The following is a 14935-nucleotide window of genomic DNA, read 5'->3' on the forward strand; positions in this document are numbered from 1 at the left end:
CCAGGGGCTCAGCCCCACAGCTCCCCGCAGCCCTGCGGGGCCTTTCTTAGGCTCAGCCCATCCTCTGGTCTCACCCCTCTGCTCCCTGCCCAGGATCAGATACTCTGGGGGTACCCAGGACACCTCCTCCCAGGGTGTCAGGCTCTGGGGTTGTGCCCACAAAGGGGGATGCAGGAGAGTGTGTGTGTGGGGTTCCAATCCAGACTCTCCCCGACCTGTCCCATTGGCCACCCCTTGCCTGCTGTGGCTGGTCCCAGTACTCCAGCTGGGGCGGGAGCAGGAGGGAGCAGTGGCCAAGGGACCTGTCACCGACCGTTCAGTCCCTGCTGCCTCCTTGATGGCCCTGAGGAAATCCCCCCCCCAGGTGGTTCTGCTCTGCTGGGCCCCCCCAGCCCCAGCCCAGCAAACCCCTGGTGGCACTGGGGTTTTGGGAGGTGTGAGCTGAAGGCCTTGTTGGGGACCTGGGTTCAGAGGCGCACCAAGAGCTGCCCCATGCCCCGGGCAGCCAGGAGAGCCTCGAGGCTGTCCGCGAGGCTGTCCTCGAGGCTGTCCGCGAGGCTGTCCCCAAGGCTGTCCCCAAGGCCATCCCCAAGGCCGTCCCCAAGGCCGTCCCCAAGACCACCCCCAAGGCTGTCCCCAAGGCTGTCCCCAAGTCCATCCCCAAGGCTGTCCCCAAGGCTGTCCCCAAGGCTGTCCCCCTCGCAGCCCCGTGTGGCCTGGCCTGGGTCAGACACTCCTTGCACCCCCCCCCCAGCGCTGCCCCAAGTTGCACATGGCTGGCACGCCTGCAGGCCACAAGCACCCCCAAAATGGGGCCAGTGGGGACAGAGATCAGGACACCCCCAGCATTTTGTGCTGGGGTGGCCTTGGGCAGCGGAGGCGAGAGCACAGCTTGGCCCTGGCTTGGGAAGAGCTGCTCCTGGGCTCGGGAGCCCCCAGCACCCCCCAGATGGGGTATTTGTGAGGGGCAGCACTGGGCTGGCAGCGAGCTGAGCACTCCTGGCCCAGGGACAGGCTGGATCCTGCCCACAGAAAGTCCTGGGGCAGAGACCCTGGGCTGGTGACACGAGCCACATCTCTTCTGAGCCACGGTGACAGGAGGCAGGACAGGCCCTCCCGGGTGTCGCGGACCCTCTGCCTTGTTTCCTTCCCTGGGCTTTCGAAAAGATAGTTAAAAGCAATAGAACTTTGTTTATTACTTTTTTCCATCAGGCTCCCTTCCTGGGAGTAGTCCAATTAGTGCTAACGAGATGGATGGTAATTGCAGCCCTGGCCCGGGGAGGATTGATTGCTGGTGGCCCCTGGCCCCCCCTGGGCTCACTGCCGCGGGGACAATTAGCAGGTTTGCAGCCGATGATGCTTCGCAGGGGCTTCTGCTGGGGCTGGTGGCACTGGCGGGCGGGGGGACACACTGTCCCTGCATCCCCTCGGTCATCGCACAGTGGGGAGAGACGTGGCTGGAGGAGCCTGGTCCTTCCTTCCAAACACCCCCCCCCCCCCAAGTAATGTGCCCCTTTTCAGCCCCTCCCCAGCCCTGCACAGGGGCACTGGTGGCACTGGGACCCCTCTGTCCCTTCGGCTGTCTGTCCCCTCTGCAGTGGGGGGGTTGTTTGTGCCTCGCTGTCCCCTGGTGCCTGCTATTGCCAGGCAGGGACTCTCCTGGGGTGTCCCGTGGGGACCCTCAAGCTCCCTCCTGGTGCTGGGGGGGTTTATTCCCACACCTCACACTCGAGGGCACTCTCCGGGGGCAGCTGCTTGGCACCAGGAACAGCAGCCAAGTGCAAACTTTTCAGAGGTCTGTAAAAATCAGAGCTGCCGTCTCCCAAACCCAGCCCCGGGGCCAGGACATTTTTAGGGGCTGAAAATGCCGCAATAAAGTGAGAAAACCTGTTCCAGGGGCGCCTCCAGCACCCGCCGCTGGGAGGTTGAGTCTGGGTGGTGTGTGCAAAAGGGACCTTTAGAGTTGCAGATCCCAAGCAGGGTTCCTGTAAGGAAGAGCTGCTGAGCGTGTGAATTTACCCGGGATTAAAATAGACATTAATTCTGTGAGCGACCTGGGGCATGGGCTCTGCCACGGCGGTTTGGGGGTGCCAGCCTCGCACCCAAAGGCTTTGCAACTCTGAAACCAGCTCTGGAGGGAGCAGAGACACCCCCACACGTGGCCGGGGCTGGCTATCGCCCCCCAAACCTGCCAGCCCTTGCAGGGGCCCGTGGCCAGCGCAGGTCTCTGTGCCCCGCCCCCCCCCCCCCCGCCCATCTCAGAACAGCCCTCCTGCCCAGCACTCACAGGGTTAAACTGTTGTTTGCTTTGGACACTTCACCCCAAGGAGAGATTAAAAATTAGCAAGTGAGCTCTGGTTAATAGCTGGAAGTGTCCTGAGGCTAATTACTGAGCAGCCATCTCTTGCCTTGTGGCTACCTTGCAGGTAAACAAGGGCTGGTGCCTCTTTCCTTGAGGCTCCGAGGTGAGAAACCCGGGTCTGGGGGGGCTGCCCCCGGGTCAAACACACACTGGGAGCTGCTGGGTGACAGGGACCCCCCCAGCCCCCACTATCACAGCCCTGTGCACCCCATCCGCAGCGTTTGGCTGGGCCAGGCTGCTGTCCTGGGAGCAACAAGGTGGCCTTTGCCACCACTATTGTCCCTCAAACAGGGCTCGTCCCCGCTGTGCAAGAGCCAATCGCACACCCAGAGCTGAAATACCAGTTTTATTCCATAGTTGTGCAAAGAGGGGTGCGGAGGGGGGGGAATCCACCAAGCCAGCGCCCCACACAGAGGAACTACAGCCTATTTAGCCTGTTACACGATTAGGAAAAACCTGTCTAAGTTTACACTCCTTGGTCCATAATTACCACCCCACTTGCTATTGGTTAATTCTATTTAAATTAGCCATGCTTGCTGGGTAAATTAGCTCCTTGCAGGTGTTTTTTTGGTCTGGAATTGAGTCAGTGGTCATGATTTCGAATTGAATGACTTGAGCGTGTCCAGAGAAGGGCAACGGAGCTGGTGCAGGGTCTGGAGCACAGGTGTGATGGGGAGCGGCTGAGGGAACTGGGGGGGTTTAGTGTGGAGAAGAGGAGGCTGAGGGGAGACCTCCTGGCCCTCTCCAACTCCCTGAAAGGAGGGTGCGGGGAGGGGGGATGAGTCTCTTGAGCCAAGGAACCAGCGCCAGGCCAAGAGGGAATGGCCTCAAGCTGCGCCAGGGCAGGGTCAGACTGGCTCTTCGGAAGGATTTCTTTGCAGAAGGGGTTGTTGGGCGTTGGAATGGGCTGCCCAGGGCAGGGGGGGAGTCCCCATCCCTGGAGGGGTTGAAGAGTCGGGCTGACCCAGCGCTGAGGGATCTGGTGGAGTTGGGAACGGTCAGGGTGAGGTTCATGGTTGGACTGGAGGAGCTTCAAGGGCTTTTCCAACCCAGATCATTCTGGGATTCTGTGATTCTGATCTCCCACCACCACCTTTACTTCTCCCCCAGTTCCCACAGGTTTTTGCTGCCTTCCTGCTTCTCAGGCAGTCACCCAGCCTCTGGCACCTCTGGGGCAGGACGCTCCCCTCTCTCTTATGAGCCCTGTGTCACCTCTGCGCTGGGGAGGGCATTAGCAAGGCCTGGATCCTACGGGCTGACACAGTGGAGCTGCTGATTCCTGGTGCTTGTGCTGGACGAGAAACATTTGTGCGGGTACAAGGCTCCACCGGTGAGGGGCTCAATCCAGCCCAACCCTTGGGCACCCCCTTGCACTGAGCCACCCACGTGAGCACGGAGCCAAGCGTCTGAACTTTTGAGATTTTAACTTTTATTTGTGGAAACATCATCCTGGAGATGTTTTTGATGCAGAGAGCAGGAAGCAGAGACAGAAAAGATGGCATTTAATTTTCACTCCTTTCCTCTCTCCGAGTCCCCCTGTCTGAAGTCATGCACTGAGCTCTGGCAGTGTTTAACGAAGGCAGGAGCAGCTCTTGGGGCACTGATGGCAGGAGCGAGATGCTCAGCAGGTTGCTGGTCTAAGGCTCTCTGGTGGTGGATTGCCTCCTTGCCAAGCCACCCACTCGAGTGCTAAACACCTTCCTAGTTGACTTTTTTTTTTTCCAACATGTCTAACCTAGACGTTCATAGCCAAGATCAACATGCAAGTTTGCCAGCAGATGTGTGTCAGTGGGACTCTGATGGTTTATGTTGGTTTTGAGAGAGGTTTGGACGCTCTATAAAGGGAGGAAGGAAGGAAGCAAAGATGGATGCATCACATTTTAGAGGAAACATTTTCTTTTCCTTACTCCTTGGCCGCACTCTCTCCTAAGTAGGTGATAAATCTGCATTCACTCTTTGCAGAACTATGAAGTAACTCTTTTTCCTAGAGTGGTCTGTGATCATTCCTGGCACCATAGGTTATGTGGGGAATAGGAAACAGCTTTCACTTTAGATTTCTGAGTGATTTTCTGAGGTTGGTGTATGCAGCAGCAATTGCTTCTATGCAAATAAACCATGTCAGCCTTAGACATCTGGTCTAGTTTCCCTTTCTAGTTGCTGAGAGATGGACATTTCTGGGGGATAATTCACTGCACTTAACTTCGCACCGATTCTAGGATGGGATAAATTATTATCTGGTGGTGCCTCCTTCTCTCAGCATCTGACCTGTCTTCATCAGCTTGTGAGATACTGAGTCCCGCCAACTGTCCCAGCATTTTGAAGATCCCTTCCTGGATCTGCTTCATCTTCATGCCATAAATGAGGGGGTTGAGCATGGGAGGCACCGTCAAATAGAAATCAGCCACCAGGACTTGGACGTGGGGTGCCAAGCCAAAAGAGAACATCTGCAGGTACATGGAGAGCAGGCCACCTATGTAAAACAGCAGGATGATGGAAACGTGGGACCCGCAGGTCCTGAGGGCCTTAAGACGAGCCTTTGGGGATGGCAGCCTCATCACAGACCTGAGGATCATACCATAGGAGAGGGTGATGAAGACAGAGTCTGTCCCCACCAATAGTGTTGCCACAGTGAGGCTGTAGAGATCGCTGGCAGCCGGGTCGGCACAGGCCAGCTCCACCACGGCCATGTGCTCGCAGTAGGAGTGAGGGATGACTCTGGTTTTGCAGTAGGGTAAGCTGGTGAGGAGGCACATTAAAGGCATCATGACACCAGCTCCCCTGGCCAGGGACAGCAGCCCTATCTGGATGGTCCGGGAGCTTGTTAGGATGGTGGTGTATCTCAGGGGTTTGCAGATGGCTATATACCGGTCGAAGGACATTGCCAGGAGCACCCCTGACTCCACTGCAGTGAATGTGTGGATGAAGAACATCTGGATGAAGCAGGCCTCAAAACCAATCTCCCTTGAATCCAACCAGAATATACTCAGCATTTTGGGAACTACAGCAGTTGAGAAGATGAGGTCGATGACAGCCAACATGGAAATGAAATAGTACATAGGCTCGTGGAGGCTTTTTTCCAGTCTCACAGCAAGAAGGACCATGCTATTTCCCAGCAAACTCATGATGTATGTAAAGCAGAATGGGATGGAAATCCACATGTGGAGAGCTTCCAGGCCAGGGATGCCCATCAGGAGAAAAGGAGAAGAGTTGGTGTTGGATCGGTTGGCGGCTGACATGGCACGGGTGGGCCAAGCCACATCTTTAGTTCCCTGGAACAGTGACAGAAAGGTTGGGATTCTGCTACTGCCGGTTTGATCAGAAAACTCTGCACACTGCGGTTTTCAAGCATTGCACAATTTTGTTGTATTTATTTGGGGAAAAACTTTCAGAACCTGTTAACTACAGTTGGGCTTTTAGACTGATGCTGTGGCCAGTGCTTTCCAGAGGACACATTGCTGGAGAGTCCTGGATGTCCTATGGCTTGCATGGGGCCACCCTCCCTTCTGCTCCTCCTTCCAGCCCCTCTGATTTACCCAGCACCTCTGATTTACCTCTGGCTTTTGCCATATGGGTGCCCTCCCTATGCCCTGCTGAGAGAGGGGACTGGGCGTGTGGGTCCAGGTCATGTAAGTTCCATCCTGTTGCCACTTTGGGTCATGCAGAAGCTGCACCTGGACAACATGTCCATGGTGAAACTGGGCTGAGACAAACTGCATCCGGAAAAAAGATGCTCCAAGCTGTCGCCCAGCACTAAGTGGACACAAGCCCTGTTGACAGCCTCTAGCTGCTAGCCCCAGTCAAGGAAGGTACAGTTAAAATGGTCCTTACCCCTCCTCCACACTCATCTATCCATGAGACTGAAGGCCAGACTGATGCAGAATGCTGTCCTGTCAAAAACGGTGGAGTTACACCCATTTTTTTCCTTCTCTGGAGCCCGATAACATGGGATTTGCTAAAGCACACTTTCCTGGAAGAAATTGCAGGCTTGTGGGCATCCAGAGATGGAGAACCTCCCTCCCTTGATTTTTGCCTCAAGTGCTAATTGTCCTCATGGTTATAACCATGTGCCTTTTCTTCCCATTGGACACTGGGTGTCTACTCCTCCCAGCCACAGCATCCTTCTGACCTTCCTCTGCTTGGCCAGAGAGTCTTTTATTTCGTGAAGGTATGTATTTCCCATGGCCAAGGAGTTATTCTGGATAAACTAAAGACCTAGGGCACTGCAGGTTTCTCATCTCCACTCACCTGTTTCACTATCTGTCTTCCTGAGAGGGTTTTTTTTGCAAATCTCCAAGATTTCAACATGTTTTTTGAAAAAATAGAACCTCTTCCATTTCCCTCTTATGCACCCAAAATGGCCCTGACCCTTTGGGTCCCAGTGTTCCCCTCTCAGTGTGCCCTCTCCAGGGTACAGTGTTCCACCCTGAGAACCTGCCCAACTCTCCCCACCCTGGTATTTATTGCAGGTGGTTCCTGTGAACGACCAAGTCTCTGTTGACTGCTCTCCATGACTTGCCTTTCCCCAGCATGGTCTGAGACACATTTGTCCTGACTTTGGGACAACTGATGAAAATCGTGCAGAACAACTCCTAGTCTAGAGCCAGCCACGGTGACAGCCCTGCGGAAACAAAAGGCTTTGTGATGGTGGTTCTGACAGCTTCGTTTTGAGGTCTCTTAACCACGCAGTCCTTCATCCACTTTGCTGATGCCTCACAGATGTTGTGTTGTGTCAGCTCCTCACCTGGAAGCAGCGAGGTGGAGGCACATTTCTTTTAGATAACTCTGTGTACTGTACTCAAACACATGCACACGTTGATTAACTGAACTTGCTATCTCATCAGAAAATGAAATCTGGCTTGTTTGACAAGAGCCGTTTCCTGCAAGGCTGCGTTGATTGCCATAATTTAATTTGATTCCAATCCTTTAATTCTTTATTGACCAAATCTCCTGTTAACTTCTTGGACATTCTGCTGGGCATTGACGTCAGGCCAAGCAATCTGCAGCTAATCACATCATTGTACTTTCTCACTAAAATAATGGCCCGAGGAAGCGTCTGCAGTCACCGCAGCATGCCAGGACTCATAAAAGTTTAGCAGAACAGGCCAAAGACTTCCTTGGCCGACTCAGAAATGCTTTTTCCCTTGTGGAAATCACCCAGACCTGCTACTGCATTTGTTTTCTGTTCTTAGCAGAAGCTGTTTAACATCATTCTCAGCCACCAATCAATTAAATTATGTTAAAAAATAAAGTTCTCTGATTGCTTTTCTCTCAGGTAGGCATGGACCTCTCTTCTCCATGCAGAGGGGCAGATGCCTTCACCTGCCTTGATCTGATTTCTCTACTTAACAGCTTCTAACTCCCACCAGATGTCGACCAGCTCCCCCATTTCACTTTGTCCACTCTCAGCGCTCCGTTCCCTTTCCTAACCAGAGCTGTCCCTTCCTGCAGGCACGCCGGGGAGCGGGGCCACCCGTTACCTGAATATCTCCCAACTTCGCAGTTTCCTTGTCTAAGTTCCCTCTGCCTTTAAGTTCCCTCAGCTTTGGGAAAATGGAACTTCAATGAAAAATCAGTGCCACAGGCTGAAAAGCATTGAGATCACCGCCACCGGTTCCTAGGCACCACCAACTTTTTTTTCCGGTAGTTTAATTCCTCTTTACTCCTCACAGTTAATTAGTGCTGGACGCAGAACCCTTTGATTGAAGGCACGTCCCTGCACTCTGCTGTGACATTTTCTAGCTGCTTTGTCACATCTTCCAGACCGAGCCCCCCCCCCCTCAACCCTTGCACCCCTTTCCTTCTCATCACAGACCCCTCGGTGGCAGCAGGGCATTGCCCTCGGCAGCACAGTGCAGGCTCCAGACACCTTTTTATGGAGATAAAACAAGGTTATTTCAGGAACTGGGCACAGAGCGAGTGCTGCCTGCGCTGTGTTTAGGACACATGTTCACGTCAAAGGCAAAGCTCCAGCTCCAGACCGTGCCCTGAGCGTGCACCTGGTCCGGTGTGTGCTCCCCCTCCGCAGGGGACAACCCCCCAAAATAACACTTTATCCCCGCTCTGGGCTGGGATCCGGGGCCAAGGGGCTGCCTGCCTCCTTCACCCCCCCACCCCATCCCAGCGAGCTGCACCACGGGTGACACAATCCAGCCTATTTCACGGAATTTAGCCTGTCCGCGAGAACCCCCGGCTGCCCGCCCGCAGCTTTCTGTTCAGATACCTGCTGCTGTGTGCAAGGGGTTAAGAACATCATTGTGGTTGAAAATCTAGTTTGTTTCACAGCAAACGTGTATTTAGCTAATTATTGATTAATTTATACAAACAGAAACAAGCTGACTCTTTCGCAGCAAACAATTTCTGCTTTTGGTTTAAAGGTTTGGTGTTTGTTTATGTTTTTAAACTCAACTCCTATTTTTACCTAAAAAAATCAGAATTCTGCAGCCTTGGGTCAGCAGTTTCATTTAATAAGAAACTTTAAAATTCCGAAAACCTACTTTTAAAATAAATTTTCCAGCGATTGCCTTTTTCCTTGCCTGACTCCCACTGTGCATGCACACAGGCCAGATGCTGAGCTCCCACCAGCCCGCCGTGCCCTGGCTGGTGCCAGCCCTCCCGTACAGCCACCCACCTTGCTCTCCGCTCCAGACAGCTGCCACCCTCGGGGACGTCTCCTGGGCGCGAGGGCAGAGCCGCAGGGCTGAGCATAAATCACCCCAGGCAATGCCGCCGGGTCTCCTGGATGCAGATTCCCAAGAGCATCTTCTGTCATAACCCCAGCGAGGGGGCTGGACGGTAACAGCCTTAGTCCCAAGTCAATTCTCCCTCATCTAATTTCTTTTACAAATGACGGCTGCAAGGAGTGACCAAGCCAGGCAGGAATAGGCTGCGAAGTTGTCTCCAGCAGAATGAAAGATCTTTGTGTTTCTGCCTGGAGCAATATAAGTGCAGTTTCATTTCTGGCTGCTGAACAACAGCTGTGAGTGTCTCCCAGCTCTCCATACACAGGGCCATGTCCTTGACCCCCTCCCCAAGCCCCAGGCAGCATAAGGCTGAAATGTGCAAATACAGCACAGCAAAAAATGGAAATTCAGGATAGCAAAAACATCCTGTCAACTGTTTGTTCATGATGTCAGGGAGGAGTGCAGCAGAAAGTCAGATAAACACCACAGAGACAGAAAAAAGTATTTTTGACGTGGAGAATGACACATTCAAACCACTTTTGAAACCAAATGCTTTTCACTGAGTTTAATTTTTAAATTAATGTAGATGTGAGGACTAAACGTGACCTTTTGGGTGGGATTCATGTGAACAAACACAGGTGGCAGTTTAGAACTGGTGCCAGTCTATGACAGGAGCTCATCCTCCAGCCTGCCTTCACATCCGTGGAGACAAACAGTGGTTTCAGGGCAGTTTTCATCCCAGCCTAAAGCTGAGATCTGAGATCGGTCGGAGGAACTATGCTGCACCTGCCTGTTTTATCGTCATGACCATCAGGGAGATGGCAGCGACCACGTGGACCCTCTGCCCCGAACGTCGCTGAGGAGGGTGAGAGCCACCCCCCCCCCCCCTTTGCTGTTGGAGGAAACCCACCACCCCTGTTGCTTTTCTTCTGAGTCCTTGTGTCAGTGGAGACCCTCCACGTCATCCCTCTGCTCCTCTGCCACCCTCACACCCCGGTGGGCTCACGGCTCCTCTCTCTGGTTGAAACTCCCCTTCCCAGGCAGAGGACCACAAGCACCTCTGAGACACCACCGTTCACCTCTGCCGAACTCTACTTCATCACTCCCAGATCTGAAACGTCCTAATGGGAGCTCTCACCCTGGGCAAATGCTCGCCAGCCTGCTGCTTTTGCCCCAAACATTGACTCTTTGTACTTTTGGTGTTACTGAGTCTCAGAAGGCTCCAGTCCGACCCCGGGAGGAGCATCCCTGCAGAGCGGGTGCAGAGCATCCCCCTGTCCTTGGAGCACCCTCCATTTCTGAGGAGCAGGAACCCTTGGGGTGGCTGAACCTCTGAACCTGCTGAACCTCGAGGAAAGGCAACACATGGGGATACGAGTTGCTGGTACTTTGGGTAGTTGCTGTTGACATGTATCATCATGTGCACTGAAATTGCACCTCTCCCAGGGAGCCTCCAGTTCCAAATAACACCTGTAGAGCACCTCCTTATCCCAGGTCAGAGCTGGACTCTCCATCTGCTGCCACTAAGCTGTAGAGCCTCAGACCAGCTCCTTGTGCCTGCAGCTTCCCGATAAGACCTGTCATTGCTGGGGGACCTGAGCTGTCTGGGTTGTTCCCAGCTGGTTCCCAGCTTCCAGAACAGGAGGGCTCTCACTCTCGGGGAAGGCTCAGCATGTTTGGGTGCTGCAACCCCCAGACAGAGCCTGTGAACCCTGGTAGGACATAGCTGGCTGGATGAGAGATGGCTCAGAAAAGTCTGGGATGCAGCTGGTCTACCAGCAGCAAGAGTTAGCTGGGCTCAGGACACTCAGACCTACAGCATGCTGTCCTTCAGGCCTCCAAGACCTGCTGGATTTAGCTGTTCAGGCGCTCGTGGTCATTACAACAAGCAGACACAGGATTGGTAAGTACCCCAAGCAGACGCAGTGTTTATTTCCACCACCACAAGCTGTGGACACCTGGGTACAGTGAGGAACACCGTTGTGCATCTCCCCCCTTGGGTTTCCTCACCCAGCTGCTGTGAACTGTCGGGTGGACAGAATGCTTTGAAGAGATCAGTTGTGAAGATGCTCAGTTTCCATCATCACCCAGAAACCCAGAAGAGCTGGTCTGTGCTCAGTGAGGGCCGGCCTTTTGGGCAGGAGAGGCTCAGAGAGGAGACCCTCTGTGGCTGGGGCACCTGTAGTGCCTGGCAGTCTGTTGCCAGCCCCTACAGTCCTGCAGGACTGAAGACAACAGAGAGAAAATTTCCCCATTTTGAATAGAATCTGTGTGTTGACGCAAATACACCTGGAGTCCTGAAATGCTGCTTTAAATTATCACAGGGATGTTCATGGCATTGGGAACATCTCAAAACTCAAAGGTGGTTGCTTACTTCTCTGTGCCACCTGGAAAGAAGGAAGGGAAGTAGGACCTGACACGCTCATGCTCCCAGTCCCAAATAACTCTCGTCACAGAGTAGGGTCTCACGTGGTCATTAAAGCCAGCAAGTCCTCCCTCCTCCTCTCATTGCTTCTGTTCACCGTGTGTGTTCAGTGGGAATGAAATTGGTGCTGTCTTTGGGTAGAGAAGTACACCTGGAAAACCACCAGCTACCGCGTCAGGCATGAACCTTCCTGGGAAAGAGCATTTTGAGGACTGCCCGACGGATCTGCTTGGTCCTCATGCTGTAAACGATGGGGTTCAGCATGGTGGGGAGGGTCAGGTAGAGATCAGCCAGCAGAACCTGTGCATGCACGGACACACTGCTGCCAAACTGCTGTGTGTAGATGGAAACTATCCCGGGGATGTAATACAGCAGCATCACGCAAATGTGACTCCCGCAGGTGCTGAAGGCCTTCCAGCATGATTTCTTCCCCAGAACAGTTTTAAGGATCATCCCGTAGGACACCGCAATGAAAGCCACGTCCATCCCTACTATAAGAGAGGACCCAGCCACGCTGTAGAGCCCGCTGGGCCTGGGGTCTGCGCACGCCAGCTTCACCACGGCCACGTGCTCGCAGTACGAATGGGGAACCACACGGGAATGGCAATAGGGGAGGTTTGTCACCATCACAGTTAAGGGCACCATGAAAAGGAGAGCTCTCCCCACAATGGACAGGCCTATTTGGGCAATTGTTTGGCGATTCAAGATGACTTGGTACCTGAGAGGGTGGCAAATTGCAACGTAGCGGTCAACAGCCATCGCCAGGAGCACTCCCGACTCCTCCGATGTTGTGGAGTGAACAAGGAACATCTGAACAAAACAGGCCACGTAACCAATCTCCGTAGAGTTCAGCCAGAACACGCTCAGCATCTTGGGGACGATGGATGTCACCATCACCACATCGATGATCGCCAGCATGCCCAGGAAGCAATGGATGGGGTCACGCAGGGAGTTGTCCAGCCCAATGACAAGCAAAACTACACCATTTCCTACCAAGGCAATGATGTAGCCTGAGCAGAAAAGGATGCCCAGGCAGGTGGGGAAAGCTTCCAGGCTGGGGACACCCACAAGGATGAAAGAGAAGGAGCTGCTGTTGGGGCGGGTTAAGGGATCAGAAGCCATGCAGGAGAATCTTGCTTTTATGCATAAAAAAAGGAGCCCAGTTTTGAGCCCTGAGATGTCCAGAACTAAGGGGTGGGGACTCTGCATCAGTGCAAGAGTCAAATCAGGAATCCACATCGTTTTTACAGCGTGTGAGACAGGAGTGCTACAGCATGGCATGACCAGGTAGGAGGGGTAGTGGAGCAGAAATGCTGAATAAATGGGGCTGTTGTGGCTTGACAGTTCCTATCAGGTGAAGAAGTTCATGTTTCAAGTTGTGCCACCAGGGATAACCAAGGCACATCTACAGTTTGTTGCTTGTGAAAGGCTTGTTTCTTTGCTGGTTGCTCACCACTGCTCACCTGGCATTTTGAAATAAGCTGCAAGAGAGGAGAAAAAGGTCAGCATCCAGCTTCCCTCAGGCAGCGCTTTTGCCTGAGCAGACCTGGCTTCCCTGCAATGGGCCCAACTTAGGACATTGCTCCAAATTTGTAGGATAAAAAGTGGCCTCAGAAAGTGTTCTGGGACATTAAACATGATCATGAAAATGTCTTTTGCTGCTCTGTCTTCATTCTGTCATTTACCCATGAGAAAAGCCTGAAAAACTAGGCAGTAAGTCAGACAAAAAGATTAATTTCTGAGGTTTTATTCTGACGGGACAAGTTTGAAGGTAATAAAGAAACTCCAGAGAACAATCCTGGAGAGACAAGAAGATGAGTCTGCGTATGGTGGGCAGCATCTACACATTCATTTGTGCCAAAACTTTGCTACTGCTCCTGCTGCTTCTGCCCACCCAGTGGCAGAGACCAGGCAGGTGATGACCACACCAGACCCCTGCCTGTTAAAAGAAATTCCCTGGGTGATCATCCACCAGCAGCTTTTTAGCCAGCAGCAAGCTGTGGGGTGGCTGTGGCTGGCAATACCCGTGCTAGTGACAACACGGAGTAAAATTCACCTGTGTACAGCCCTGCTATTGGGGTCATTTAGGCTGAAATTTAATGTTAGACATGGGCAGTGTGGCAGTAGGGAGAAGCAGAAGGTAGACAAGTTCAGAGCAGAAATAAAGAAAATATTGGGAGGCACTAACACAACGCTTGAAGTTTTAAAATAGAGAGCTTCAAATAGGCTTCGAACCCTCCTTTTGAACCATGGCTTAGCCTCAGGTTTGGGGTTGCTGCAGGAGGTGCTGGCTGAAAACACTGCTCAGGACAGAAGCACTTACCTTCTGGCCTAAATGTCTGCGAATTGGGACATTTTAGAGGCTGAAACAGGAACAGAATTCCTTTTTAATTACTGCACTTAACTGGGCTGCACTGCCCCTCTGTGTGCTGGTAACCAGCAGCTGCAGGAGCCAGGCGTGACCCCAGGTTTGAGCAGCGGGGTGAACCCGCGGCTGCTTTCACTGTCCCACGCTCCCGAGCAGCCCCACGTGCTGCTGCTGCCACCCACCAGCCTTTCGGAGCAGCCCCTGCTGCAACGCACCAGATCGAAGTGTCTACACGGGGGTCCCCCCGCAAAGACTCAGGGTACGGTTGAGCTGCCCAAACACGGGTGTCTGGAGCCATCTGAGACCCCCCCGGAGTGTCCCACTTGGCCTCTACCGGTCCCTGCAAACCCTGGGTGGTGGTGTGCCTCTCCCACATGGATGCCTTGGGTACCTGGGGGCATCTCAGGTGGCTGTTGACATCCAAGCAAGGGGCAGTGGAGTGACACCCCAAGGGTCTGAGACCCTCCTGCGGACAGAGAAGGGCTCGAGCATGGAGCCTGCAGTGTAACCGACTCCCTAAATGTAGGGATCTGCCCCAGGGGGAGCTGAGTTGCTCTCCAGGACCCACGGGCCAAACTCTCATGCACACAAGGGTGTGTGGACACCTACCTCCAGGCACCTACGTGTGTCTGAATCCAGAGCTGCATCCCCAGGTGCCTACATCCCAGGCAAGAGTATATTTGCTTCCAGAAGCTTTCTCCCCCAGCCAGTGCCCCTCACACTATTATTATCAGTATTGCAGCAGTACTGAAGAGCCCTGATCGCTGGGACTTCTTGTCCTGGGAGATGGAAAACCAGCACAGATGAGCTTTGCAGCCTAAGCAAAGGCTTCTGATCCCAATCTGCCAAGAGGATAAACACAGGTATCTGTCTCACCCCGAGGCTGCAGCAATACCTCTCTGTGCACCTCTGAGCGCAGCAGCGCTGGGGTATTAATCCCTCCTCTGGAAATTCCCTAAGGGACAGCAGATGGAGGACGCAGAGATTAGGCTGTCTGTCCTGCGAGGAGATGGAAATTTTCAAGACTGCTTCAGCTTCTTTCACGAGCTCTCCCTCATCATTCTGTGGGGGATTGGGGTGGTGTCCCATAGTGAACATCC

General features: G+C 53.4%; 2 protein-coding genes across 2 annotated transcripts; both read right to left on the minus strand.

Moving 5' to 3' along the window:
• Window positions 1–3871: 3871 nt before the first annotated feature.
• LOC141920079 (olfactory receptor 52K2-like) lies at window positions 3872–5598 on the minus strand. The gene is made up of 2 exons (XM_074816762.1): window positions 4628–5598; window positions 3872–3962 (listed from the first exon to the last, which is right to left on the minus strand). Exons 1-2 carry the CDS (start codon window positions 5596–5598, stop codon window positions 3872–3874), a joined length of 1062 nt encoding a protein of 353 aa, XP_074672863.1.
• A 6043-nt stretch (window positions 5599–11641) lies between these two features.
• On the minus strand, window positions 11642–12589 carry LOC141920344 (olfactory receptor 52I2-like). The gene has a single exon (XM_074817051.1). The coding sequence runs from the start codon at window positions 12587–12589 to the stop codon at window positions 11642–11644; it is 948 nt and encodes a 315-aa protein (XP_074673152.1).
• Between the last annotated feature and the right edge of the window lie 2346 nt (window positions 12590–14935).

This window comes from Strix aluco, chromosome 2, assembly GCF_031877795.1.
Source record: "Strix aluco isolate bStrAlu1 chromosome 2, bStrAlu1.hap1, whole genome shotgun sequence".
NCBI lineage: Eukaryota > Metazoa > Chordata > Aves > Strigiformes > Strigidae > Strix > Strix aluco.

Bases quoted from the DNA above. Each gene is read 5' to 3' on its own strand.
- LOC141920344 (XM_074817051.1), bottom strand. From the start codon at position 12,589: ATGGCTTCTGATCCCTTAACCCGCCCCAACAGCAGCTCCTTCTCTTTC.
- LOC141920079 (XM_074816762.1), bottom strand. From the start codon at position 5,598: ATGTCAGCCGCCAACCGATCCAACACCAACTCTTCTCCTTTTCTCCTG. The intron at 3,963-4,627 runs GTCAGATGCTGA...TCCTGCCATCAG, and splicing joins TCACAAGCTGATGAAGACAG to TGCCCCAAGAGCTGCTCCTG.